The sequence below is a fragment of the Sus scrofa genome, chromosome 5 (assembly GCF_000003025.6).
Source record: "Sus scrofa isolate TJ Tabasco breed Duroc chromosome 5, Sscrofa11.1, whole genome shotgun sequence".
Lineage (NCBI taxonomy): Eukaryota > Metazoa > Chordata > Mammalia > Artiodactyla > Suidae > Sus > Sus scrofa.
This window is the reverse complement of record NC_010447.5, coordinates 69,848,403-69,874,976: the sequence shown is the minus strand read 5'-3', so window position 1 is coordinate 69,874,976 and position 26,574 is coordinate 69,848,403. Positions and strand designations below refer to the sequence as shown.

Genomic DNA, 26,574 nt, shown 5'->3' with positions numbered 1-26,574 from the left:
CTTCTATATGCTGCAGGTGCGGCCCTAAAAACCAAAAAAATAAATAAATAAATAAAAGTTACTTGCTTTGTATGCTTTAATCACTTGGATATGCAACTCTGAAAGAAATGAAGTTGCAACACAGATAACACTGCGTAGATTTAAAAACTGTTGCATTATGTGATCTTTTTTACACAGTTTTTAGTCGTTGTAAAATTGGCACCACAGTCAAGAAAAGTCGAAAAGTACAAAAAAGCAGAAAATCCTGTGATTTTGATTCTACTGTAACTATAGGACGACTTCTGGTTTACTTCCTTCCGGTCTTTTTCTTTTTTAAAAATTCAGTTTCTATTCCTGAGTTCGCGTGTAGGGACCGCCCCTGGATTCTCGAGGCCTCAACCTCCCAGGCCCCAGGCCTCTACTTCTGCTTCTCCGCTCCGCCTGTGGGCACCTGGCAAGGGGCCTGACCCCACCACCGGGGAGAGGCGGGGCCTGGTGGGCGTGGCCGGCGGGGCGGGGTTGGGCCCTGGCGGGAACTAAAGGAAGTGGGCTCGCGGCGCCTGCGCACTCCACTCCACGGACGTCGGTTTTTTCTGCCCGGCGCCCGCGCCCTTCGCTGCGCGACCCGCGTTCCGCGTCCCGCATCTCACGCAGCTGTCCCTCCTGCTCGCACCTCGTTGGGAGGTGAGTACCGCCTCGCGCCCCCAGTTCCCGGGACCCCCACTCCTCCCCGCCGCTTCCTCCGCGTGAGGTAGCTGCCAGTCCGGCGCCCTGGCACTTCTCCAGTGACACGCTGCCGGCGGCGAAAGTGGGTTGAGTGACTTAGTGACCGGAGACCCTGGGAGGCCTTCAGTCACCAGTGGGGGCACGGTTCTTTTATCCACCGAATGGGACGTGCTGCGCTGTCGGGGTCGGATGGTCCTCATAGGGAGGGGAGGGGGGAAGGGTCCTTAACCGAGGCGGGCCTCATCCTCGACCCCCTTTCGGGCAACTACCCCCAGGCCATACTTTTTCGGCGGGTCTGTCTGCTGCGCAGGCCTCCCTAGACGGCGTCCGCAGGGGCACGTGGTTCTCAGTTCCATCCCACTCATCCGGGCGCAGGCGGGTTGGGGTGGGGGCCTTTCCTGGGCCTGGGTCCCTGCCATCTCCGGGCACACCCTGAGCTAGGGTCCCAGAGTCCACTGGGAGCCTCGCCTGACTGTCCCTGGAAGAGGGCCTGTGCTGGAGCTGGGCGGAGGTGGGAGGAAGTCCTCTGGCTTTAGACGTGTGAGGTGACTCCAGGAAGGCACTGCTGGGAAGAAGGGGCAGCCAAGGGTGCCTTCTGCTGTCCTGCCTGAAGCGAAGAGCGGCGGGTTCAAGGACAATTCTCTGGGCTGGGCGGGCAGCTGTGCGGTGAGGATGTGACTGAAACGCAGGCATGCGGCTTTGGTGCAGAGAGCTGCGGGAACACTGGCTGGTTCCTGCTATGCTCTCTGAGGTGGGCTCTGAAGGATGACTAGGAGCTTGCCAGCTGTGCAGGGAACTGGGGGACAGGGGCCTGCTCCTTGCAGGGCGGCGGGGGGTGGGGAGTTCGGAGTTCACAACCTTTGCTGACTGTGCCTGGACCCCTCACTGCAAGTGAGAATGGGCCCCTTGGGGATCCCCTGCACTGAGAAGGAAGGATCAGGGGCTTCCCTGCAGCAGGCCTGGCTGGCAGGGCAGAGGCAGTGAGTGGTTCTCTTTCTGCCTCCTGCAAGGGGAGGAAGGGGCCTGTGTCCTGAGGATGGACCATGTGTCTTGCTGGGGTGCCCAGGACACTGCCTCTGGACTGAGCCCTCAGGAGACATGCTCTAGAGGGTGGCACTGAAAGTGCTTCTGTGGCTGCACCTTTGCTGGCCATTTGTCAGGCCAGGGCTGTGGAGGGCAGTGCAGGCCACCTTCCAACCCCCTGGGATCAGACAGCAGCACCTGACTGCCCCCCTGGAGGTCACACATGTGCCTGTCCAGAGCCACCAGGTCTGCAAAAGTTAGTTGAGCACGACCAGCCATGACACTCAGAGGGCTCTGTGCTAGATCCACAGCTCGAGAGTTTGTGTTTGGGCAAATGCTGGTGGGGATGAGGAATCGGAGGAATCGGAGGAATCGGAGGCCAAGCTTGGAGCAGCTTGCCCAGGGTCACAGCCCTCACGGGCCTCCACCCTGTCCCTGCATGCACACCCATTAGACCTGCCTGAGAGCAGAGGGAGGACCCTGGCCCCTCAGCAGACTCTCCTTCTTGCAGGGCAGTGCCATAGACCCTCTTGGGGCATCCCCCCCCCCAGTCCCTTTCCCTGCTTCCTGCCTGTGTGGGTCTAAATAGGGAAGTTTCCAGTGAATGGTAGGCATGAATGGCAGGCTCTGGTGAACCACAGAGCAACCACTTTTGGAGGTTCTGCTGCAAATGGAGTTCTTGGTTGGCTTTTGTGTATTTGCGTCGGGTCCCAGAAGCCACCAGCTTAGACAATGAGGAAGGAAGTGGCTTGTTTTCAGTTACCCTTTCCCCCCAGTAATCCTGCCAGCTTGGCGGTGGAGGTGGTGGTTTTAAAGGAAATAAGTGCCCTCTGAGTCACAGGCAAGGTGTAAGAGGGGACTGGTTACCTCAGGCACACACGTGCTGTGGGGCCTGGGGACCTTCTGCCCTAGTGGGAGTGGTGGCCAGGAGTGGGGCTGCCACTGTGTGGGGAGTGGCCCCTTCTGGGTCCAGGGCTCAGGATCTCCAGAAGAGCTTTGGTGGCTCTAAGGGAGGATGGTTATGGACTGTTCAGACCAAGACTGGCCTTGGTGCTCTGGGGTTGCCTGGGGCTCCTGCCTCCGCCCCATGTGCATATGCACATCTTTCAAGCCCCTGCCCTGGGCAGGTAGGGGCAGCAGGACACCAAGCTCTTAGCACCAGAAGGGTGTCCTTCCCAGGAGGGGGGGTGGGGGGCTGAGGATGGCTTCTCTCTTTATTCCAGCCTTCCTCTAGCAGTTTTTTTAAAAAACACTTTGAGATATTTCACATACCATAAAATTTACCCATTTAAAGTGGATTCCAGTATATTTGCAGAGTGGAGCAGTGGTCACCACATTCTATTTAGAGCCCTCAAAACCCTGAAAAGAAACTCCACATCAATCACTCCCAGCACCGTTATCCCACAGCCATAGGCAACCCTAGTCTACCTTTTTCTCTGTGGGTTTGCCTGTTCTGGGAAGTTCATATAAATGGAATCATACAGTCTGATTTTCTGTGACTAGATTTCTTCATTCAGTGTAATGATTCAAAGTTTATCCATGCTGTAACCTGTATCAAAACTTCACTCCCTTTGATGGCCAAATAACATTCCATTTTATGGATATACTGCAGTTTCTTTATCTGTTCAACAGTTCATAGACATTTGGCTTTTGGCTATTTTGAATAATTGTCACTATGAACATTCATGTACAAGTTTCTGTGTGGACATGTTTTCATTTCTTCTCTATGCAGACACACCTAGGAGTGGCGTTGCTGGGTCATGTGATGACTCTATTTAACAGTTTGTGGAACTGCAAAGCTGTTTTCCATAGTGGCTGTACTGTTTAAATTCCCACCCGCACTGCCTGAGGGTTTCCACCTCTCCACACCATTTCTACCACTTGCTATTATCTTTTTGAGTCTAGCCATCCCAGTGCCTGTGAACCAGTGTCTCATTGTGGTTATTCTTATTATTTGTCTTTTGTCTTTTTAGGGCCGCACCCACGGCATATGGAGGTTCCCAGGCTAGAGGTCTAATCGAAGCTACAGCTGCCAGCCTACGCCAGAGCTACAGCAACACCAGATCCGAGCCGCATCTGGAACCTGCACCACAGCTCACACCAATGCTGGATCCTTAACCCCCTGAGCGAGGCCAGGGATTGAACCTGCAATCTCATGGTTCCTAGTTGGATTTGTTAACCACTGAGCCATGATGGAACTCCTCATTGTGGTTTTGTAATGGTTAATGACAAGGAGCATCTTGTTGTGTATTTATTATCCTATTAAAATCTTTTACCCATGGAGTTCCCTGGGGGCCTAGTGGTTAAGGATACAGCATTGTCACTGCTATGGTGATGGTTCGGTCCCTGGCCCAAGAATTTCTTGCCGAGGGCATGGCCAAAAAAAAATCTTTTGCGCAATTTTTAATGGGGTTGTCATTTTATTGTTGTTACAAGCATTTTTTATGTATTGTGGATATAAATCCTTTGATAAATGATGTATTTTTTCCCCCTTTCTGTGGGTTGTCTTTTCACGGATTATGTCATTTGGAGCACAAAGATTTTTAATTTTCACGAAGTCCAGTTAATTTTTCTCTTGTATATGGCTTATTCTTTTTTTTTTTTTTTTTTTTTTTTTTTTTGCTTTTGCTTTTTAGAGCTGCACTTGGAGCATATGGAGGTTCCCAGGCTAAGGGTCAAATCAGAGCTACAGCTGCCAGCCTACACCACAGCAACAGCAACTCAGGATCCAAGCCAGGTCTGGGACCTGCACTACAGCTCATGGTAATGCCATATCCTTAACCCACTGAGTAAGGACAGGGATTGAACTTGCAACCTCATAATTCCTAGTCAGATTTGTTTCTGCTGCACCGTGATGGGAACTCCTATGTCTTTTTTTTTTTTTTTTTTTGCCATTTCTTGGGCTGCTCCCGTGGCATATGGAGGTTCCCAGGCTAGGGGGTCAAATCGGAGCTGTAGCTGCTGGCCTATGCCAGAGCCACAGCAATGCAGGATCCAAGCCGTGTCTGCAACCTACACCACAGCTCATGGCAACGCCAGAACCTTAACCCACTGAGCAAGGCAAAGGATCGAACCCGCAACCTCATGGTTCCTAGTCGGATTCGTTAACCACTGAGCCACAACGGGAACTCCTGTCTTAATCTTTTAAGATTGCATCTAAGGTCAGACACCCAAGGCAACAGAAATAAAAGCAAAAATAAACCAATGGAACCTAATCAAACTGACAAGCTTTTGCATAGCAAAGGAAACTGTAAAAAAACCCAAAAATACACCCTGCAGAATGGGAGAAAATAGTTTCAAACAATGCAACTGACAAGGGCTTAATCTCTGAAATACACAAACAACTTGTACATCTCAACAGCAAAAAAAAAAAAAAGAACAACCCAATTGAAAAATGGGCAAAAGACCTCAATAGACATTTCTCCAAAGAAGATATACAGATGGCCATCTGGCACATGAAAAAATGCTCAGCATCACTAATTGTTAGAGAAATGCAAATCAAAACTACTGTGAGGTACCACCTCACACTTGTCAGAATAGCCATCTTTAACAAGTCAACAAATAAATGCTGGTGAGGGTGTGGAGAAAAGGGTACCTTCCTTCATTGTTGGTGAGAATGTATATTGGTACAACCATTGGAAAACAGTATGGAGGTACCTTGGACAAAACTTTCCTTGAAAAAGACACATGCACCCATATGTTCATTGCCGCACTATTCACAATAGCCAAGACATACAAACTAAATGTTCATTGACAGATGAATGGATTAAGAAGATGTGGTATATATACAAAATAGAATACTGCTCAGCCATAAACAAGAGCAAAAATAATGGCATTTGCAGCAACATGGATGGAACTAGAGACTCTCATACTGAGAGAGTCAGAAAGAAAAAGACAAATACCATATGATATCACTTATATCTGGAATCTAATATATGGCACAAATGAACCTTTCCACAGAAAAAAAACTTATGGACTTGCAGAACAGATTTGTGGTTGCCAAGAGGGAAGGGGAGGGAGTGGGATGGACTGGACTGGAAGTCTGGGGTTAGTAGATGCAAACTATTGCATTTGGAGTGGATGAGCAATGAGATCCTGGGAATTCCCTTCATGGCTCAACAGTTAATGAACCCAACTAGGATCCATGAGGATGTGGGTTCGATCCCTGGCCTCGCTCAGTGGGTTAGGGATCCAATGTTGCCATGAGCTGTGGTGTAGGTCGAAGACGCAGCTCAGATTCCGAGTTGCTGTGGCTGTGGTGTAGGCCAGCAGCTGTAGCTCCGATTTGACCCCTAGCCTGGGAACTTCCATATGCTGGGGGTGCTGCCCTAAAAAGCAAAAAAAAAAAAAAAAAAAAAAGGTAAGCAATGAGATCTTGCTCTATAGCACAGGGAACTATATCTAGTCACTTACGATGGAACATGATGGAGGATAATGTGAGAAAAAGAATGTATGTATATTTGTGACTGGGTCACTTTGCTATACAGTAGAAACTGACAGAACACTAAACCAACCATAATGGAAAAAAATAATTTAAAAAAAAGATTGCATCTAAGAAATCATCTCCTTACCCAAGACTGTAAAGTTTTATTCCTTCATTCTCTTCTAAGAGTTTTTTTAATAGTTGTAGCTTTTACATTTAGGTCTGTGATCTATTTTGAGTTAATTTTTATGCAGGGGCCCAAATTCATGCTTTTTAATTTTCTTAGCGTATAAATGATTTACAGTGTTGTATTAGTTTCAGGAGTACAGCAAAGTGAATCAGTCATTCATATAAATATATCCATTCTTATTTCTCATATAGGTTATTACAAACTATTGAGTAGATTTTCCTGTGCTATATACAGTAGGGTCTTGTTTAATTATTTTATACAGTAGTAAGTATGTGTTATTCCCACCCTCCAAATTCTTTCCTCTCCCCAAAAGTTTAACTTGTGGTAACCAGAAGATTGGTTTTGAAATCTGTGAGTTTGTTTCTGTTTTATAAATGAGTTCTTTTGTATCATTTTTATTGGATTCCACATATTGGTGATCTCATGATAGATGTCTTTGCGTGACTTCACTCAGTATGCTAATCTTAGGTCCATCCATGTTGCTGCAAATGGCATGATTTCATTCATTTTTATGACTGAGTAATATATATGAGTTGTCTATATGTACCCCATCCTCTTAATCCATTCATCTGTCCATAGACACTTAGGTTGTTTCCATGTCTTGGCTATCATGAATAGTGCTGCAGTGAACATAGGGGTACATGTATCTTTTGGAATTATAGTTTTCTCTGGATATATGCCAAAAGGCTTTTTTTTTTTTTTTTTTTTTTTTTGTCTTTTGTCTTTTTAGGGCCGCACCCACGGCATATGGAGGTTCCCAGGCTTGGAGTCTAGTCAGACCTATAGCTGCCGGCCTACACCACAGCCACAGCAATGCCAGATGCGAGCCGTGTCTGCGGCCTACACCACAGCTCAGGGCAACGCCAGATCCTTAACCCACTGAGCGAAGCCAGGGATTGAACCCACAACCTCATGGTTCCTAGTCAGATTCATTTCCGCTTCGTCATGACGGGAACTCCCAAAAGGCTATTCTTTACCCTGGTCTTGGCCCCTTTGTCAGAGATTGATCAAGCATAATATTAGGGTTTATTTATGGACTGTCATTCTGGTCCATTGATCTATATGTTTATCCTTTGCCAGGACCACATTGTCTCTGTCACTGTAGCTCAGTAATAAGCTTTGAATTCCAGAATTTTATTTTTCTTGATGCCATTATATTTCTCAGTTTCATGTTTGGGTTGCTTATTGCTAGGCATTATAGAAATACAGCAGCGGAGTTCCCGTTGTGGCACAGTGGAAAGGAATCCGACTAGGAACCATGAGGTTGTTCAACCCCTGGCCTCACTTGGTGGGTTAAGTATCAGGCGTTGCCGTGAGTTGTGGTGTAGGTAGGAGTCTCTGGCGTTGCTGTGGCTGTGGTGTAGGCTGGCAGCTGTAGCTCTGATTCGATCCCTAGCCTGGGAACCTCCATATGCTGCAGGTGTGGCCCTAAAAAGACCAAAAAAAAAAAAAAAAAAAAGAATTACAAAAGACCTTGGAAGATTGTGTCCTGCAGCCTTGGTGCACTCATCTATCACAGCCAGGATATTTTAGTGGATTCCTTGGACTTTTCCATGTGCAAGATCACGTCAAACATGTATTAAAGCCTCAGTTGATTCCAGGTTCCCAGGCCTTTGAGATGAAGGGGAGGGAAGAGAGTGGTTTCTGGGGAATTTCCCAGGTGTCTGTGGGGAGGATAGAGGGTTGGTGAGCTCAGTCAAAGGAGGCGGAGGAACCAGCCTCCCAGCTTCAGCTTCCTTCTCTCCTGACAGTCCTGGTGGGCAGAAGCGAGGCCACAGTGTGTTGTGGGTGAGCGACAGCTCCCACCCACCTTGAATGGTCAGAAGGACTCAGTGGATATGGGCCTGGGCCTCCCTGTGGCTCCGCCTTGACCCTGTCCACTCACTGCAGGGGAAGGACTGTCTCCTTACAGCTCCAGCCGTGATCTCCATGTTATCTAGAAACTGGTTGTATCATCTTGCAGGTTCCTTCATTAATGAATGAGCTAAGTAAAGTCTTCGATGTGTTCATTTTATTGTTGTGTATTTGTCCAAAAGTCATGGTTTCACCTTTTTTCTATAGTTGGCAGTTTCAGAACTATCCCCGGAAATGTGCTCAGGGGTCCATGAGTCTTTGCTCACATCCCAGAGGTGGCTTCTCAGGGCCATGGAACTGCTCTCTATGTCATGTGTTTTGGCTCTGCTTCTGGTTTGCCCCTGTGGACCAGCCACACTGTGGTGGCCTCGCTGACTGCGGGGTCCTGGGGTCCTTGTGGGCAAATGGCAGGGGTCTGTTCTCTCTTGAGCAGGAGAGGACAGAGAATCTGAATGGTCGGACTTTGGTTTGTGTCCTTAGTCTCTTTTGAGCTCAGTTTAGGATTTTGTGCACACCGCAAAGAGCACCTTGAGTTGAAGTTGTAGGACCATTGTCCTGTGCTGTGTGTCTGTGATTCACAACAGCCTCTGCCTCCAGCTGTGTACATTTTCATCATCAGGCAGTTAGGTTGTGAAGTGTCTTAAGTTGGAGGAACTCGAGTGTGAACCACTGTGGTGTGGTAAGTTAATGATACAGCTTATCTCTTTGGAGGCACTGATTTGTCCTCAGCCCAGCGCAGTGGGTTGAGGATCTGGTGTTGCTGCAGCTGTGCCGTAGGTCACAGCTCCAGCTCTGATTTGATCTCTGGCCTGGGAATTTCCATATGCTGCAGGGGTGGCTGAAAAAGAAAAAGAAGTTGGAGACACTCTGTTCTGATTGGCTGTGGACCTAAATAAATTCTTACCTAAGACGCATATTTCTAAAATTTCCAGGAAATCACATTTGTAATAATTGAAATGCATTAGTTTTTTGGTTTTTTTTGGGGGGGGGGCTTTTTGCCTTTTCTAGGGCCGCTTCCCTGGTATATGGAGATTCCCAGGCTAGGGGTCTGATCGGAGCCATAGCCACCAGCCTACACCAGAGCCACAGCAACGCAGGATCCGAGCCGTGTCTGCAACCTGCACCACAGCTCACGGCAACGCCGGATCCTTAACCCACTGAGCAAGGGCAGGGACCGAACCCGCAACCTCATGGTTCCTAGTCGGATTCGTTAACCACTGCACCACGATGGGAACTCCTACAATTTTAAATGATATAAAATTCACAGAAACAAACTGAGAAATGTTTTAGGAATACAGGTCCACAAGCCTACTTAGAGAAACACAGAATCAACTATAATGGTCACCAGTGGGAGGGGGGAGGAGCAAGACAGGGGTAAGGGCTTAGGAGGTTAGATGGGTATGTATAAAATAAATAAGCTACAAGGATCTATAGCCAATATTTTAAAATAACTATAAATGGGAGTTCCCTTTGGCGCAGTGGTTAACGAATCTGACTAGTAACCATGAGGTTGCAGGTTCAATCCCTGGCCTCGCTCAGTGGGTTAAGGATCTGGCGTTGCCGTGAGCTGTGGTGTAGGTTGTAGACACGGTTCTGATCCCGTGTTGCTGTGGCTGTGGCGTAGGCCAGCGGCTACAGCTCCGATTAGACCCCTAGCCTTGGAATCTCCATACGCCATGGGTGCAGCCCTAGAAAAGACCAAAATAAATGAATAAATAAATAAATAAAATAACTATAAATGCAGTATAACTTTAAAAATTGTGCATTACTATGTTGTACATCTGTAACATAATATTGTACATCAACTATACTTCAGTTTAAAAAAAGAATACATAATTCAGATAAACCTTTGGTAAATGAGAATAAATTAGTAGTTGTGTGTTTAAAAAAAAGCTATGTCTCTGGAGTTCCCCTTGTGGCTCAGCAGGTTAAGAACCTGACATAGTGTGCATGAGGATGTGAGTTCTATCCCTGGCCTTAAGGGTCTGGCATTGCCGTGAGCAGTAGTGTAGGTGCAGATGTAGCTCGGATCCTGTCTTGCCATGAGCTATGGTGTAAGCTGGCAGCTGCAGCTCCAATTCGACTCCTAGCCTGGGAACTTCCATATGCTGCAGGTGTGGCCCTAAAAAGGAAATAAAAAATTTAAAAAAGCTGTCTTTTCTCTGGTTTATCAATATTATACCTAACATTAATTATAAATAATCAGTATTCAGTATGTCAATATAGTACATTTTATTGTACTTGCCCCCCCGACTCATACAGGTTTACTTATCAAATCATTAATATTATTCTTACCATAATGTGTAAAGTCATGACAAATGTAAATTTGTTTTCAACTCAATTTAATTGATTTCTGATAGTGTTTGCTTTAACAGTATTCCTGGGCACAGCATGTTGGGTTTGTGGGCAGGCAGTTTATAACAGGACAGGACACTGAAACACATTACACCGTTCCAGGTGTTGACTTCAGGTGTTCTTATGTGCTCAGGCTCTGTCTTTGGCTGGTTTACGAATGTGCCTCCACTGGGGAAGCAGAGCACATGTGGTGTGGGAAGCGCTGGACTCTGAACTGCTTTGACAGCTCTCGGTGCCTGGTTCCCTGAAAAAGTCAGTCACTTTGAATAAGTATCATAATTAAAATGGATGGCAGAGAAAAACTCTTGTGTATTATGCTTTTATTTTCAAGGAAAAGGGGTAGCTTTTTGTGTTTTTTGTTTTTTTTTTTTCTCAAAGCAGCATTTCTCAAACTTTTTGGTCTCTTAAATAAAAATTACTGAGGACCCTAAAAAGCTTTTGATTAAGTGGGTTTTATCTATTTTCTGTGTTAGATATTAAAACTGGAGAAAAAGTTTAGATGTTGTTAATGTGTTTGAAAATGTCAATGTCCATTGCTTGTTGAAATCATTTTTTGAAACTGTATTTTACAAAACTTTTTTTTTTTTGCTTTAAGGGACCACACCCACGGCATATGGAAGTTCCCAGGCTTGGGGTGGCATCGAACCTACAGCTGCCAGCCTATACAACAGCCGCAGTAACTCGGGATCCAAGCTGCATCTGCAACCTATATCACACCTCTCGGCAATGCCTGATCCTTAACCCAGTGAGTGAGGCCAGGGATCATACCTGAATCCTCATGGATACTAGTAGCACTCGTTTCCGCTGAGCCACAATGGGAACGCCTTACAAAACATTTTAATGACAACAATATTGTTTCATAGTTTTGCAGGTTTTTTTTTTTTTTTTGGCCTGTGCCCATGGCATGTGAAAGTTTGGGGGCCAGGGATTGAACCCTCACTACAGCTCCAACCCTCACCACAGCGGTGACAATTCCGGATCCTTAACCCACTGTGCTACCACCCTAAAAGAATAATTTTTTATTTTTTATGTTTTAAGGGGAAAAGCAGTCCCACAAAGAACAAAGATTAATCACTTATGAGGAGTTAAGGTTTTTTTAGTTTCGTTAATTGATAACCAGATCCTGTTTCTCATGCATCCCCGTTCCTGTCTTAAGTGCCCAAGTGGACTCTGACTGCACTTCCAAATATCGGACCCTAAATTTAGGGGGAAAATTTTTCAGGATATCTTTTACTGAAACTGGTATTGAGATTTCCCAGGTTCACCGTATAAAAAGAGAGACATGATGAAGTTCATTAGATTTGTTTGAGCTGTTACTATGGAAGAGCTTCCTGGGAAGTGTAGTTGTCAGCAGAGGCTCAGCCTTCCCTTGGTTATGGTTACAGATAAAATGGTATTCATGTTTGCAAGCTCCCATTGTAGCTCAGCGGTAGCAAGCCAAACTAGTATCCACGAGGATGTGGGTTTGATCCCTGGCCTCACTCAGTGGGTTAAGGATCCGGTGTTGCTGTCGCTGTGGTGTAGGCCAGCAGCTGCAGTTCCAATTTGACCCTTAGCCTGGGAACTTCCATATGCCCCGGGTGCAGCCCTAAAATGGAAAAAAAAGAAGAGAGATTTGTATAGATGTTTCATATGAAAGCTGTGTGCTCTCTGGGAGCACCTTTGCTCTGTATAGTCTGCTTTAATTCTCAGGGGAAACACTGATGGAATTTGTGTGTTCTTTTCCCCTAAAGAGAACTCCATTCTGATATTATCTGTTAGAGAAATGCCCTCTGCAGATGATTGGGGGTTTTTGTATGTATCCTTTACCAAGGACAGAATCAGAGCCTTGTAGAAAAGGATTATACCAGGCTTTTTTTTTTTTTTTTTTTTTTTTTTTCTTTCTTTTTACAGCTGCTTCTGTGGCATATGGAAGTTTCTGGACTGGGACTGAATCACAGATGCAACTGCTGGCCACAGCCATAGGCACACCAGGTCTGAGCTGTATCTGTGACCTATACCACAGCTCATGGCAACACCAGATCCTTAACCCATTGAGTGAGGCCAAGATTTGAACCTGCATCCTCACAGACACTGTGTTGGGTTCTTAACCTGCTGAGCCACAAGAGGAACTCCAGTGTACCAGGCACTTTAAACTAGTAATGTTTCTGGGATTCTTGTGGCACAGCAAGTTAAGTATCAAGTTGATACTGCACCTGTGGTTTAGGCTGTTGTGGCTCTGGTTCCATCTCTGGCCAGGAACTTCCACATGCCATAGGCACAGCCAAAAAAATGAAATAAAATAAAAACTAATGATGTTTCAAAAGCAGTCTTTTGTGCTGTCCTGGCTTCAACAACTCAGAACTTCACCCAGAGTATGAGTAGGGGTTTCCAGGCTCTTGTGGAGGCAGATTGCCCTGTGGCCGCAGCCCCACACGCTGCAGAGTGTGATTTACTCAGGACCCACAGGCCAGTGCGGGAAACTGGTGGTTTGCTTGGAAAACTGTTGGCTTTTAAATTTCTGTTTTCTAGATACACATGAGGAAATTTTCTCTTCCTTAAACTGTAGCCCATAAAACTTGGTCAGAACATCTAGTTCTGACTGACAGAATTCTTTTTGCATAGGCTCAAAAAGAAGAACCTGTTGGAGAGGGGTGTCAGACTTTCTGTATTGTGGTATTTGTGTGTGTGTGTGCGATTAAAAATAATTTATTTTATTTATCTTTTTATTACTCAATGAATTTAGCATATTTATAGTTGTATAGTGGTCATCACAATCCAGTTTTACAGTATTTCCATCCCACACCCCCAGTGCATCCCCCCACCCCCCAAACTGTCTCCTTTAGAAACCATAAGTTTTTCAAAGCCTGTGAGTCAGTATCTGTTCTGCAAAGAAGTTCATTGTGTCCTTTTTTCAGATTCCACATGTAACTGACAGCATTTGAAGCATTTGATGTTGGTATCTCATTGTCAGACTGACTTCGCTTAGCATGATAACTTCTAGGTCCATCCATGTTGTTAAAAATGCCATTATTGGAGTTCCCCTCATGGCACAGCGGAAACGAATCTGGCTAGGAACCCTGGGGTTGCGGGTTCAATCCCTGGCCTCACTCTGGCGTTGCTGTGAGCTGTGGTGTAGGTCACAGGCACGGCTCAGATCCTGTGTTGCTGAGGCTGTGGCGAGGACTGGCAGCTGTAGCTCTCATTAGACCCCTGGCCTGGGAACCTCCATGTGCCGTGGGAGTGGCCCTAAAATGCAAAAAAAAAAAAAAAGGTAATAATAATAAAATAAAATAGGGAGTTCCTGTTGTGGCTCTGTGGTTAACAAATCAGACTAGGAACCGTAAGGTTGTGGATTTGATCCCTGGCCTTGCTCAACTGGTTAAGGATCCAATGTTGCCATGAGCTGTGGTGTAGGTTGAGGATGTGGCTCAGATCCTGTGTCGCTGTAGCTGTGGTGTGGGCCGGCGGCTACAGCTCTGATTAGACCCCTAGCCTGGGAGCCTCCATATGCTGAGGGTGCAGCCCTAGAAAAGACAGAAAGACCAAATAAATAAATAAATAAAATAAAATAAAACCACCTCAGCAAGAGAGTCAAGGGACTTTAAAAAATAAAAAAATTAAAAAAAAATAAAAATACTGTTATTTCGTTCCTTTTAATGGCTGGGTAGTATTCCATTGTGTACATGTACCACATCTTCTTGATCTTCTCCTCTGTCACTGGGCATTTAGGCGGTTTCCATGTCTTGGCTATTGCAAATAGTGCTGCATTGAATATTGGAGTACGTGTGTCTTTGCAAGTCATGGTTTTCTCTGGATAGATGCCCAAGACTGGGATTGCTGGATCAAATGGTAATTCTACTTTTAGTTTTCTGAGGAATCTCCATACAGTTTTCCACAGTGGTTGCACCAATTTACAATCCCACCAACAGTGTAACAGGATTCCTTTTTCTTCACACCTTCTCCAGCACTTATTGTTTGTAGACTTTTGGATGATGGCCATTCTGGCCAGTGTAAGATGGTACCTCATAGTGGTTTTGATTTGCATTTTTCTAATAATGAGTCATGTTGAACCTCTTTTCATGTGTTTTTTTGGCTATCCGTTTGTCTTCTTTGGAGAATCGTCTGTTTAGATCTTCTGCCCATTTTTCGATGGGGTGGTTTATTTTTTTTGGAATTGATTGGTAGATGTTTATAAATTTTGGAGATGAATCCCTTGTCAGTCGATTCATGTGCAAAGATGTTCTCCCATTCTGTGGGTTGTCTTTTCGTTTTGTTTAGGGTTTCCTTTGCTGTGCAGAAACTTTTAAGTTTAATTAAGTCGTCCCATTTGTTTATTTTTGTTTTTACCGTCATTACTCCAAGAGGTGGATCTGAGAAGATGTTGCTGTCGTTTATGTCAGAGAGTGTTTGGCCTGTGTTTTCCTCTAGGAGTTTGATAGTGTCTGGTGTTCTATCTAGGTCTTTAATCCATTTTGAGTTTATTTTTGTGTATGGTGTCAGGGAGTGTTGTAATTTCATTCTTTCACATGTGGCTGTCCAGTTTTCCCAGCACCACTTATTAAAAGGGCCGTCTTTTCTCCATTGTATATTCTTGCCTCCTTGGTCATAGATTAGTTGACTGTAGGTGTGTGGGTTTAATTCTGGGCTTTCTATCCTGTTCCACTGACCTACATTTCTGTCTTTGTGTCAGTACCATGTGGTTTTGATGACTGTTGCTTTGTAGTATAGTCTGAAGTCAGGGAGCCTGATTCCTCTAGCTCCATTTTTCTTTTTCAGGATGTCTTTGGCTACTCTGGGTCTTTTGTGCTTCCAAACAACTTTAAAATATTTTGTTCAAGTTCTGTGAAAAATGTCCTTGGTAATCGTATTGTGGTATTTTAATCATTTTAAGTGTACAGCTCTGTGGCATTAACAAGGACTTGATTCTCCAAAAAGCAGGCATGATTTTTCATGTGTGTGGACTGACACAGTATTTACTGTGGCAGCTGCCTTGTTGGTTTGGTGTCTTGGCCTGGGGTGCCTCCATGTTGCCACAGGTGCCAGGATACCCATCTTTTTGAGGCTGAATGACACTCATTGTGTGGATGGACATGTTTGTTTCCACCTTGTAGCTGTGGTGAGTGATGTGGCCAGGAAGTCCCTGCTGTCACTTCTTTTGTGCACATGCCCAGAAGTAGTAGTTATAGTGCATATGGTAATTGTGTCATTTTCTTTTTTTTGAGAAACTGCCGTACTGTCCTTTGTTCTTTTTACCGGGATATAATAAATTGGACAAATTGAGAGCCTTCTTGAGAAAGTCATATTTCTGAATGATGCTCTTGTGATCAGCCATGACAAGCCACTTGTCACAGAACTAATTTACCTTGTAGGGAGCAAAGGCTCGAGGACCCCCCCCACCACCACCACTGAAAACCGTTCTGGCCCTGAGGACCTGCCCTTTCTGGTAGGAGGTTACTTCCTGTGATCTGGGGACCTGAGGCAGGAACTGAATATTCAGGTGGCCAGTGGCCGGACTGTAAAACAGTGACCTGCTAGCCGTCACCCCTAGCAACCAGCCCAGCAAGCTGAAAATAACTTCAGGACTGGATCAATAACCAAGAGTTTTCCTAATTTCTGTCCCTGCCTCCAACTTGGGGCCATAGGGTGAAGGCCGTCCCACGGGAGCTGTTGCCAGGGGGCAGCCCCCACAGGAGTGTCCCTACCCTCCGCCATGTGCCATATCTGAGTTAGTCGCCCTTGTTCCCAGTGCCTGGGCTCCCCCCCAACCCTAGAGGAATTTGCACACATTGAAGGGAGCTGCGGGTGAAGCCTGTGGAATTGCTTAGGCCTGACTTCCACCCTCAGGATAGCAGAGTCCAATCTGAGATATGGAAATTTCCAGATGGAAGGTGGTTTTGTGACCTCAGTAGTTGTTTAATAGCAGGGATCTAGGGAGTTCCCATTGTGGCTCAGTGGTAATGAACCTGACTAGTATCCATGAGGAGGTGGGTTTGATCCCTGGCCTCCCTCAGTGAGTTAAGGATCCAGCGTTGCCATGAGCTGTGGTGTAGGTCGCAAGGCTTGGCTCTGGAATTGCTGTGGCTGTGGCGTAGGCTGGCAGCTGCAGTTCTGATTCAGCCCCATGCCTGGGAACTTCTATATTCCATAGGTGCGGCCCTGAAAAGAAAAAAAAAGCAGGGATCTAAACTTGCAAGAGAAACCCTAGGTGGCCTGGCTGGTTAATGAGCATTCTTGCTGCACAAATGTGACAGGCCTCTCTAATGAGACCCTCCCGCCGTTTTGTGTTAGTCTTTGAGATCATGTCATAGGCTGGAGACCAATGGGGGAACCATGAAAGATCTTGAAATGGCTCAAAACCCAGGATATTTTGGCCAGCTCTCCCTTTCTGGATATCTTGTCTTTGAGCTATTTTATGCCTTTGTAAGTTGCAAAAAACTGATGCTGAAGGAAATGATTTGTCAGTAGAAATGCATGTGCCCTGCCTGTGAATGTGGATCTTGGGTTCCTTTGAGTATTTTTATCATCTTATTGTTTCCCTGTTAAATAAGGAGTTACATAGAAAATCCTTAATAAGTGTTCATTTCAGAAGGAGTAAGAGGAAATTCACCTTCTCCAAACCATGGCCCAGCAGTGAGCTCCCCTGCTCCGTTCCTCTGGGTCCTGGTCTGGGTTAGCACGTGCTCTCCTCTGACTCCGCATTTTTATGGAGAGAGCTGTGAACACGTGAAGGCACAACATGGTTTGGGCGGCACGGATCCACTTCTGCACATGTTTCTCATTAGTAACTACCCCACGGCCTGTGGTTGGTTGAGTCTGAGAATGCAGGTACGACAAAACTACGAGGACTAACCTCCCAGGGGCGGCTTGGGGTACAGGGCCACTGAAGCTGGGTGAGCACCCCCCACCCACCCTTGGCACCACCCTGGCCTTGCCGCCTGCCCTCAGTGGGAACCTTACCCTTTCCACGGAGATGAGCTGGTTGTTTTTACCTCTTGTGTGTTTAGGAACCATATGGAATTGCCGTGTTTGGCTGTTTTTGCCCTACAAAGTGACTGATTCACTTGCCTTAGCCTAATACTGTGGGAACACACGGATGCAGGTGTATGATTATTCTGGTGAGACTGCTCTGCAGAAACTTGTCTAGTCTGTCTGGACATCTCTCCTAATGCAAACAGAGCTCTCATTCTTTTCTCTGTTTTTTTTTTTTTTTTTTTTTTTTAAGGGCTGCACCCACAGCTTATGGAAGTTCCAAGCTAGGGGTCAAATCAGAACTGCAGCTGCCGTCCTATACCACAGCTACAACAACGTGGGATCCGAGCTGTGTCTGTGACCTACACCGCTTGCGTCAACACTGGATCCTTAACCTGAGCGAGACCAGGGATCATACCCGCATCCTCATGGATACCAGTCAGATTCGTTTCTTTCTTCTCTGTTCCTTTTTAAACTTAGATTCCACTGGGTCTGCTCAGTTGTTTGGGTTATTTAATGTGGAATTATGTGCCACATGGGAGCTGTAATCGTTGTGTAGCTATCAAATACACATTCTTTTTCTTTATACACATCTGACTAGAGCTCTATGAGAAGACTGATCTTCTCTACCCTTGAAGCCCATGGCCTGGGAGCTGGCCTGCCTGGCTGCGTCTAGTCCCGTCCACGGACACTGCCTGGCCCTCAGTAGCTGTGAGGCTGAGTCACAGGTCCCTGCTCTGGGGCTGTAGCTGAAGGGACAGTGTACTTGTCGAGGGGAGGGTGGTATGGGGCCATGGTAAGAACAGCAGATCCCTGACAGTGTCTAGGCGTTAACCACGGGGGAAACCCAGTGCTGTTAAGTACTTATGGAGAAAGAGCCCATAAGCCCAACTGCCCCCCTGGGCCTGAAGAGTGAGCTCGAGGTGGGAGCCTTGGCCCCTGAGGCTGGGGAGTCTCCGTCTCAGTAAAGAGGAGTGCATGCTATTGGGATGAGCAGCAGAGCCCGGGCCCAGATGGCTCCCTGTTTCCTGGGGGATCCTGGGGCTGTCCCTGCAGGGCCAGCACCATCCTGTGTGTTCTCTTCCAGGCTGCTGACTTGGACCCCTGTGAGCCGGAGCGTGTGGGCCATGGATTCTAAGGTCAGATGGTGCGGTTGTCCTGGAAGAAGGCTTTGGGGACACGGGTGGCTGAGGCCTTGCAGAAGGAGCCTCACATCCATAGCGGGGGATGACGATGACAAGCTTGTGGCATCTCCCCACCTCCTCCTGCACCTATACCTGGCCACCCCCTGGATAGGCCAGGAGACTTTCCTAAGCTTGGTGCCTGCTCTGTGAGTCCTGAGCAGCAAGCAGCCCCGTACCTGCAAGGGCCTCAGTCTGGACTTTACCAGCGTCCTTCTCAGGAGGTGGGGACCCTGGTGGCCAAGGGTCTCAGATGTCATGAGCTCTAGCGAAACATCCGGTCTTGAACAGAAGAGATTTCAGGAGCTGCCCTAGTGGGAACAGGCCAGTCCTCAGGGCTGAAATGCCATTTGGTGCCCCTGCCCTGTGCCCTCCTGGCAGGACCCCTGCTGCCTTCCCTGGTCCTGTTTCCTGATGACTTGTCAGTGAGGAAGGAGGACAGGATTGCTCCCAGGGCTTCTCTTTTCCTTTCTTTTCCTTCAAGCTGAGAAACCCGAGACAGGAGTGTCCATAGTTGTAGTTGCTGGTGAGACATCTATTTCCTCTTCCCCTCCCTGCAACAGAATTGTCATCCTGCTATCAATTTTTCTGACTTTGAAATTTTTTTCCAGTTTTTAAAAATTAGTAAAAATATACATTGGCACGACATTTACTGTTTTAGCCTGTTTTAAGTGTTCAGCTTAGTGGCATTCAGCACTGTACCCCTGGCCCCATCACTCCACTTTCTTTCTCTGGGAATTCGACACTTCAGGGACCACACAGGTGCTAGGGCTTGTGTAGTGTGTGTCCTCTTATGTCTGGCATATTTCACTGAGCATAATGTCTCAGGTTTGGGTTTATTACTGTTGCTTGGCACTAATTTCACAGGCTTTGAGCACTAAGATTCTTATCACAAAGCTTTCCACTGTTTTCTCTGCACTGGGACTGATTTATAGCGCAAGTTATTTTCCCTCCTATAGATCAGCTCTGTAATATGTCCAGAAAGATTGCCTAAGGCTTTTTTTTTTTTTTTTTTGTCTTTTGAGGGCCGCATCCATGGCATGTGGAAGTTCTCAGACTAGGAGTTGAATCAGCTGTAGCCCCCGGCCTACCCCACAGCCACAGCAACATCAGATCTGAGCTGCATCTGTGACTACAGCATAGCTCATAGCAACGCAGGATCCTTAACTCACTGAGCAAGGCCAGGAATCAACCTGCATCCTCATGGATGCTAGCCAGATTCATTTCTGCTGAGCCATGACAGGAACTCCACAACTGCCAAAGTCTTGATCCTTTCTCTTTACATAAATTTTTTGCTTGTGCCCACGCTATATGGAAGTTCCCAGGTCAGGGATTGAATCCAAGCTGCAGCTGCAGCATAGGCACTGCTGGATCCTTCAACCTACTGCACCAGGCTGGGGATCCAACCTGTGCCTCTGTAGTGACCCGAGCTGCTGCAGTTGGAGTCTTACCCCACTGCACCACAGTGGGAACTCCAGTTCTACAGTTTTTAAGCTGCCCCTGCCACCTGGCCTCACTGTAAAGATTTAATGCAATTGAGCTTTTGCATACATTCCCCTCTTTTTAAATAGTAATTCTGGAGAAGTAAAGGCCAATAGCAATACATAAGCACCTTGTTTTATACATTTTAATTAAGACAATTTGTCCTCTAAAAATGGTCCTCTAAAAGTTTTCTGGTGAAAAATGTTAAGGACTAGGAAGACAGAACTGAAGGTACCTGTGCCTTGTTTGCTTCCTTCCAGCCAGGGTGGGTACTGCATGTGCTGAGCTGGCAGACCTCGCACCCTGGCCTCCAGGATGGCCCCCTCCTGTCCTGGGTCTTGGGGTGTCTCAGTGCACATGGGCTGCCACATGCAGCCCCCACAATGCCGCTCAGGAGGCAGGAGCTATTCTCTGGGTTGAGGGGCTTGCCCACCTGAGGCCAGCTGGGCCTGCCCAGAGCAGGTGTTGTCTGTGGACACTACTGCCCTATACGTGTTAAAAATCTGCTGTCTGCACAATACCTTCCTGTGCCCACAGGGAGATTAGGGAAGAGGAAGGGCTCAGCGCTGGTGAAGGAGGCTCAGGTTGGTAAAAGGTATGTGGGACCTGTCAAAAGTGCATGGGAGCAAGGATGGCAGCTTCTGCCAGGGGAAGCGCCCGGCCAGAGGTCAGGATGAAGGCAAACGGCAGGTGAGAGGCTTCCCTAGGACCAGAGCTTTCTCTCTGGCATCTATGGTGGCCTCGCCTAAAGCAGGCCCTGCAGACCCAGCCTCTGCCCACTGAGAGGGTGTTCGGGCCCCTGGGCCAGGCGGCTATCCTGCCCGGCTGCCTGGGCCCAGGTTCTTACAGGCCCTTTTTCCTCAGGTCAGCAACGGTTCCAGCCTCCAGGACGAGCGCATCACAAACCTACTGGTGTTTGGCTTCCTCCAAAGCTGCCCCCATGCCAGTTTCCACAAGGAGCTGGAGGTGCTGGGCCACGAGCTGCCTGTGCACACTTCGGGCAGTGACGAGCTGCAGACAGACGGCAATCGGTGCAGCTACTTCATGGAGGACGCGGCGGAGACAGGTAGGCCCAGGCGTGTGTCCAGTGGGGTGGGCCTGGCAGAGTCCGACAGCTGAGGCTTCCTGGGGCATCTGTGGCCCCCACGCTTCTGCTGTGTCGTGTCGAGCACAGTGGGGTCTGCACCATCCCAGGGGCCACTGCAGTGTCTGGCTTGTTTCCAGATGGGGACCTGGCCTCATCCTGGCTGGCTGTCCTCCCTGCAATGCTACGTCAGTTTCCAGGCACGCGTCCCGCCCTCCCAGCCTCAGTTTTTGCTGCCTGCACTGGCGATGGAGGCCAGTGTGGGCTGCCGGGCAGACAACTGGGGGCCCCTCCTGGGTGTGGGCCGGGAACCCCGAGGAACTCTTCCAGGTTCCTCACAAGCTGGTCCAGGGAGTGAGGCTGCGGGCTCTTCCTGAAGCTTCTGTTAGAATTGTGCCCTGGAGTTCCCGTCGTGGCACAGTGGTTAACGAATCCGACTAGGAACCATGAGGTTGTGGGTTTGATCCCTGGCCTTGCTCAGTGGGTTAAGGATCCGGCGTTACCGGGAGCTGTGGTGTAGGTCGCAGACGCGGCTCAGATCCTGAGTTGCTGTGGCTCAGGCGTAGGCGGTGGCTACAGCTCCGATTAGACCCCTAGCCTGGGAATCTCCATATGCCGCGGGAGCGGCCCAAGAAATGGCAAAAAGACAAAAAAAAAAAAAAAAAAAAAGAATTGTGCCCTGGAGGCCTGTGTGGTCCATCCAGCCCCAGGGCCTCCAGCTGTTCTCCTGGGCTGGACAGGAATGTGGCTGGAGGCCCCTCAGGGAAGATTTGGGAAGGCGTGGGGGCAGGAAAGACTTTCCCGTCAGAAGCTGCTGTCCCTGGGCCTCCCTTTGACTGAAGGTGATCATGGGGCTGTGCACATGCCCTCGACTCTGGTAGGAAACTGACTTGTAGATCAGAAACCTGGTGGGATTTGGAAGCAAAAGGCAGCATGTGGAGGCTCTGGTACCACTTGTCGGTGAATTCGTTTGCTCAGCTGGACGTGGTTCCACTTGTCCCCCAAGGCTGTTGGAAGGAGGTGGGAGAGCCATGGAGAAGGTGGGCGCCTTGACCACCGGGTTCAGGAAAAGCACGGTTACAGTGCCGTCGGGGAAGGAGGTGGTTGGAAGAGGGGCTGGTGACAGCAGGCAAAACCTGAAGAAGGGAGACCAGGGCTGTGAGGGGCCCGGGGTAGCTGAACCCGGCTGGAACCCCTGATGGGCCTGTCAGGCAGGAAGGTTTGAGGAGAGAAGGGGAGTCTCGGGCTGCTCACATCACGGTTGAGATGGCAGGTTTAAAGAGGCTCACTCCTGGGGCTGTGCGGTGCAGACAGGCCTGTGCCTGAGTGTGGCTGTGCCCGCAGACTTTGCCAACTGCAGGTTGAAAATACTTGAGAAAAAAATTTCAGAAGGTTCCCCAAAGCATGACTTAAACTTGCTGACATGTTAGGTGTTATGAGTAATCCAGAGATGATCTAAAATATACACCACTTTATAAGGAGACTTGAGCCCCCGGGGGGGGAACCATTGCCTCACAGACCCCAAGGGACACAGTACACCCAGCTCAGAGGGGTTGTGGGTCAAAGGTGAGGTGCATGGGCTTCTTGGTTTCATAGAAGTTAGACTCACGGCGGTGGTCTGTTATGTATACCATAGTGCCATTTTCACATAGGTGCCTTAGTTAAAAATACTTTTTTTTTTTTTTGAGTTCCCATTGTGGCTCAGGTGGTTAATGAACACAACTAGTATCCATGAAGATGCGAGTTCAATCCCTGGCCTCACTCAGTGGGTTAGGGATCTGGTGTTGCCGTGAGCTGTGGTGTGGGTCACAGACATGGCTCAGATCTTTGTCTTTTTAGGGCTATTCCCGTGGCATATGGAGGTCCCCAGGCTGGGGGTCAAACTGGAGCTGCAGCTGCCAGCCTACACCACAGCCACGGCAGTGCTAGTTCGGAGCCTTGTCTGCAATCTACATCACAGCTCACAGCAACGCTGGATCCCCAACCCACTGAGAGGGGCCTGGGATCGAACCTGAGTCCTTGTGGACCCTAGTTGGGTTCGTTTCTGCTGAGCCACAAAGGGAACTCCTAATGTTGGCACTTCTTAAACTGGGCCGACAGTATTGAATCCTTTTCATGGGCAGGTCTGAGTCTCTGGGGGAGGCTGGCCTCTCCAGCCAAGCCCTTTCCGCTGCATGACCGGTCCTGTCCTCATTCTGCCTCACTGGGCTGTGGACACAGGAGCTGGCTTGGCCCCGACGCAGAACCCAGCCTTTTTGTGGGAGGGGGGTTTCTGAGGGGGCATCATCTCAGTCACTTTTTCTGAATGTTTAGATTCTGAGAGCCAGGAGGCAGTCATTCGGGACATTGCCAGGCATCTCGCCCGAATAGGGGACAGGATGGAGTATGGCATCCGCCCAGGGCTGGTGGATAGCCTGGCCGCACAGTTCAGGAACCAGAGCCTGTCGGAGGAGGTGAGTGAAAACCTACGTGCCCTTTTGGGGCAGTGAGGGCGGGGCTGTCCGGGGGCCCGTCCAGTGAGGTGGCTCAGATCATGACTGTCCAGTAGACTCAGCCTGGTGAGTCGTCTCAGAACTAAGTCACTTGACATCTGAAAACCTGCGCCCTATGTCAGACTCAAGCATTTGGGGACAGAACCCCCAGAGGATTAACGGGATGGCTGTTCTTTCCTGGTTGAGGGAGTTGATCAAGTCACTCACCACGATGCCACCACAGCCATCCATGGTTGGTCCCCAGGCCCCAGAGACACACTTGTGCAGGACTCACTCAGGGAGCCTCCCTGCCAAGCTTCGCCAGCCCCAGACAATGGCCATTGGTGACGTGTTGGCACAGAGAAGGTCCTTTCAGGTCTAGTGGGGACGCTCCACCCTACCCACCACCCAGCCCTGGGGGGTGACCAGTCGTGATCTTGGGTGCCCTGAGCAGGGGGTGAGGACTCGGCTGCCCTTGGCTTCGCCCTCAGACTGGAGCTGCTCCTCACACCCTCTGGCCTTAGCTGTGACACACATCCCTCTGCAGAGATGGCTTCTCCATTGCTAACTCTGGGCACAGGTTTTCCTGCAGTAGGAAGCACACTGGTAACCAGCTTTCTCCACCCGTGCAGGACAGACGGCAGGGCCTGGCTGCTGTGCTGCAGCAGCTCGTGCACTCCTACCCTGCAGACATGGGCCAGGAGAAGACCCTGCTTGTGCTGACTATGCTCCTGGCCAGAAAGGTGGCTGAACACTCGCCGGCCTTGCTCCGGGATGTCTTTCACACAACGGTGAACTTCATCAACCAGAACCTCCTCACCTACTTGCGCAACTTAGTCCAAAGTGTAAGAGCCAGTGTAGCAGCTCCTCACGTTTCACTGTTCCCCTCCCACTAGAGGTCTGGGACCCTCTGCCATGGCGCTGCCTGCCGGGGACTAGACGCCAGGGTCCCTCCCTTCCTGCTCAGGGAAAAAGGCTGGGTTCTGCTCCCACCCTTGCAGAGAGAGTGGGGTGTGAATGCCTGTTGTGCCCTTGAGCTTCATCGGCTGTTTCTGTTTCTCTGCTGCTGTCTCAGGGCAGTGAAGGCAGACTTCATGCTCTTTGTGGGACCCTGGGAGTGGGGGAAGGGGTGAGGTAGTGAAAGTGGCAGGAGGGACCCAAGCTGAGCTGCTTCAGTCTGCTTTCAACTTCACCTTGTCACAAAAATAGGTATCATTGAAATTAAGACATGCTTACCAGAGAGCGAGTGGTCCATCGGGGAAAAACTGCACACTTCTGTCCCCCAGTCCTCGTAAAGTCTGTTGCTTCAGTTTCAAAGACCAACTTGAATTGGATGTATCTTAATCTGTAAATTTGAAGATAGGAGTGAGTGTTGGGATTTTTTTATGTCAGAAGCATTGCGCAGGCATCTCACCCTCTTACTATGTGCTGAGGACCCTCAGAGGCACCATGTGGTGTCATTGTTACAGAAGTTTGAAGACAGAGACTGAGTGTAAATCCCAAATCGGGGTGTAACTGCACAGCTGTCAAAAGGAGCTAAGCCTGGCTGTCTGCTAACAGCTTCCAAACCCTGTGGGGCTGAAGCAAGACCCTGGCTCAGCCCTTGGACCCACCAAGAGACCTCTCGGCACCGTAACAGAGTCAGTGAAATCTGTGTTTGCCAAACCCCAGCTCCACTTCTACTGCCTGGGGCGCTAGAGGCCCTGAGTAGTGGGTCTGGTCGGTGAGGGAGACTGGCTAATCCTGCCTGCTTCCCTTTCTTGCTCCAGGAGATGGACTGAATGGACAACTCGGCAAAAGCAGACTGGTTCAAACTTGAGATTCTGACCTGTAGCCGACTCCTTGGAGATGGAGCCACAGCAGCTCAGAGGCAACGGGCATGAGCTGATGGCTAGTTAAGGACCACTCAGGAATCTGCATTAACGGATGTGAATGGAAACATTCCCCTGCACATATGTGAAGATCTCCACCATCTCCTCAGTCCTTCCACACACCGTGCCTTTATCTAGTGTCAGCTGGAAAGGTCTCCGCCTGAAAATCAGATCTGAAAGCAGATTGTAGGAGTTCCTGCTGTACCACAGCAGGGTAAGGATCCAGTGGCACCAGTTTGATACCTGGCCTGGTGCAGTGGGTTAAAGGATCCAGCATTGCTGCAGCTGTAGTGTAGGTTGCAGCAGCGGCTCAGATTGGATCCCTGGCCCAGGAACATCCCAAAAAATAAATAATAATAAAATATTGTAGGTAAAAGAAATAACACACTTGATGCCTTTTTTTTTTTTTTTTTTGCTTTAAAAAAAAAATATTGTTTATGCAAGTGCAGCCTTGCAGGTGGGTCTTCTAGCAGGTGGTGCTGTGTCTGAGTAGAACCAGGGACTGGGGTGGGGTGTGTACATATCCCTTACAAGTGAAAAAATCTCCCTTGAAATAGGGACACTCCCACACTAGGAAGTGTAGTCTTCCTGTTTAAAAACCAAACAGCAGGCGTTCCCGTCGTGGTGCAGTGGTTAACAAATCCGACTAGGAACTATGAGGTTGCAGGTTTGATCCCTGGCCTTGCTCAGTGGGTTAAGGATCTGGCGTTACCGTGAGCTGTGGTGTAGGTCACAGACACGGCTCGGATCCTGCATTGCTGTGGCTCTGGCGTAGGCCAGTGGCTATGGCTCCAATTAGACCCTAGCCTGGGAACCTCCATATGCTGCGAGAGCAGCCCAAGAAATGGCAAAAAGACAACAACAAAAAAACACAAACAGCAGAAGAGGTTCTGGACTCAAACAATGTGAAAATCAGGCCTCAAAACATGTTTGACTTTTTCACCTTGGTTACCTTTTATCTGCTTCAGGAACCACAAGCAGGGA

General features: G+C 48.5%; 1 protein-coding gene and 1 long non-coding RNA gene across 5 annotated transcripts; one reads left to right on the top strand and one right to left on the bottom strand.

Moving 5' to 3' along the window:
• BID (BH3 interacting domain death agonist) lies at positions 330–25,970 on the top strand. Of its 4 annotated transcripts, XM_021091203.1 has the most exons (7): positions 529–663; positions 17,755–17,939; positions 18,589–18,640; positions 21,029–21,230; positions 23,562–23,701; positions 24,352–24,564; positions 25,489–25,970. In XM_021091203.1, exons 3-7 carry the CDS (start codon positions 18,629–18,631, stop codon positions 25,498–25,500), a joined length of 579 nt encoding a protein of 192 aa, XP_020946862.1. In that variant the 5' UTR covers positions 529–663; positions 17,755–17,939; positions 18,589–18,628; the 3' UTR covers positions 25,501–25,970.
• On the bottom strand, positions 14,025–25,074 carry LOC110260761. Its single transcript, XR_002344150.1, has 2 exons — positions 24,956–25,074; positions 14,025–22,384 (listed from the first exon to the last, which is right to left on the bottom strand). It is a non-coding gene; the product is annotated as an uncharacterized LOC110260761 (long non-coding RNA).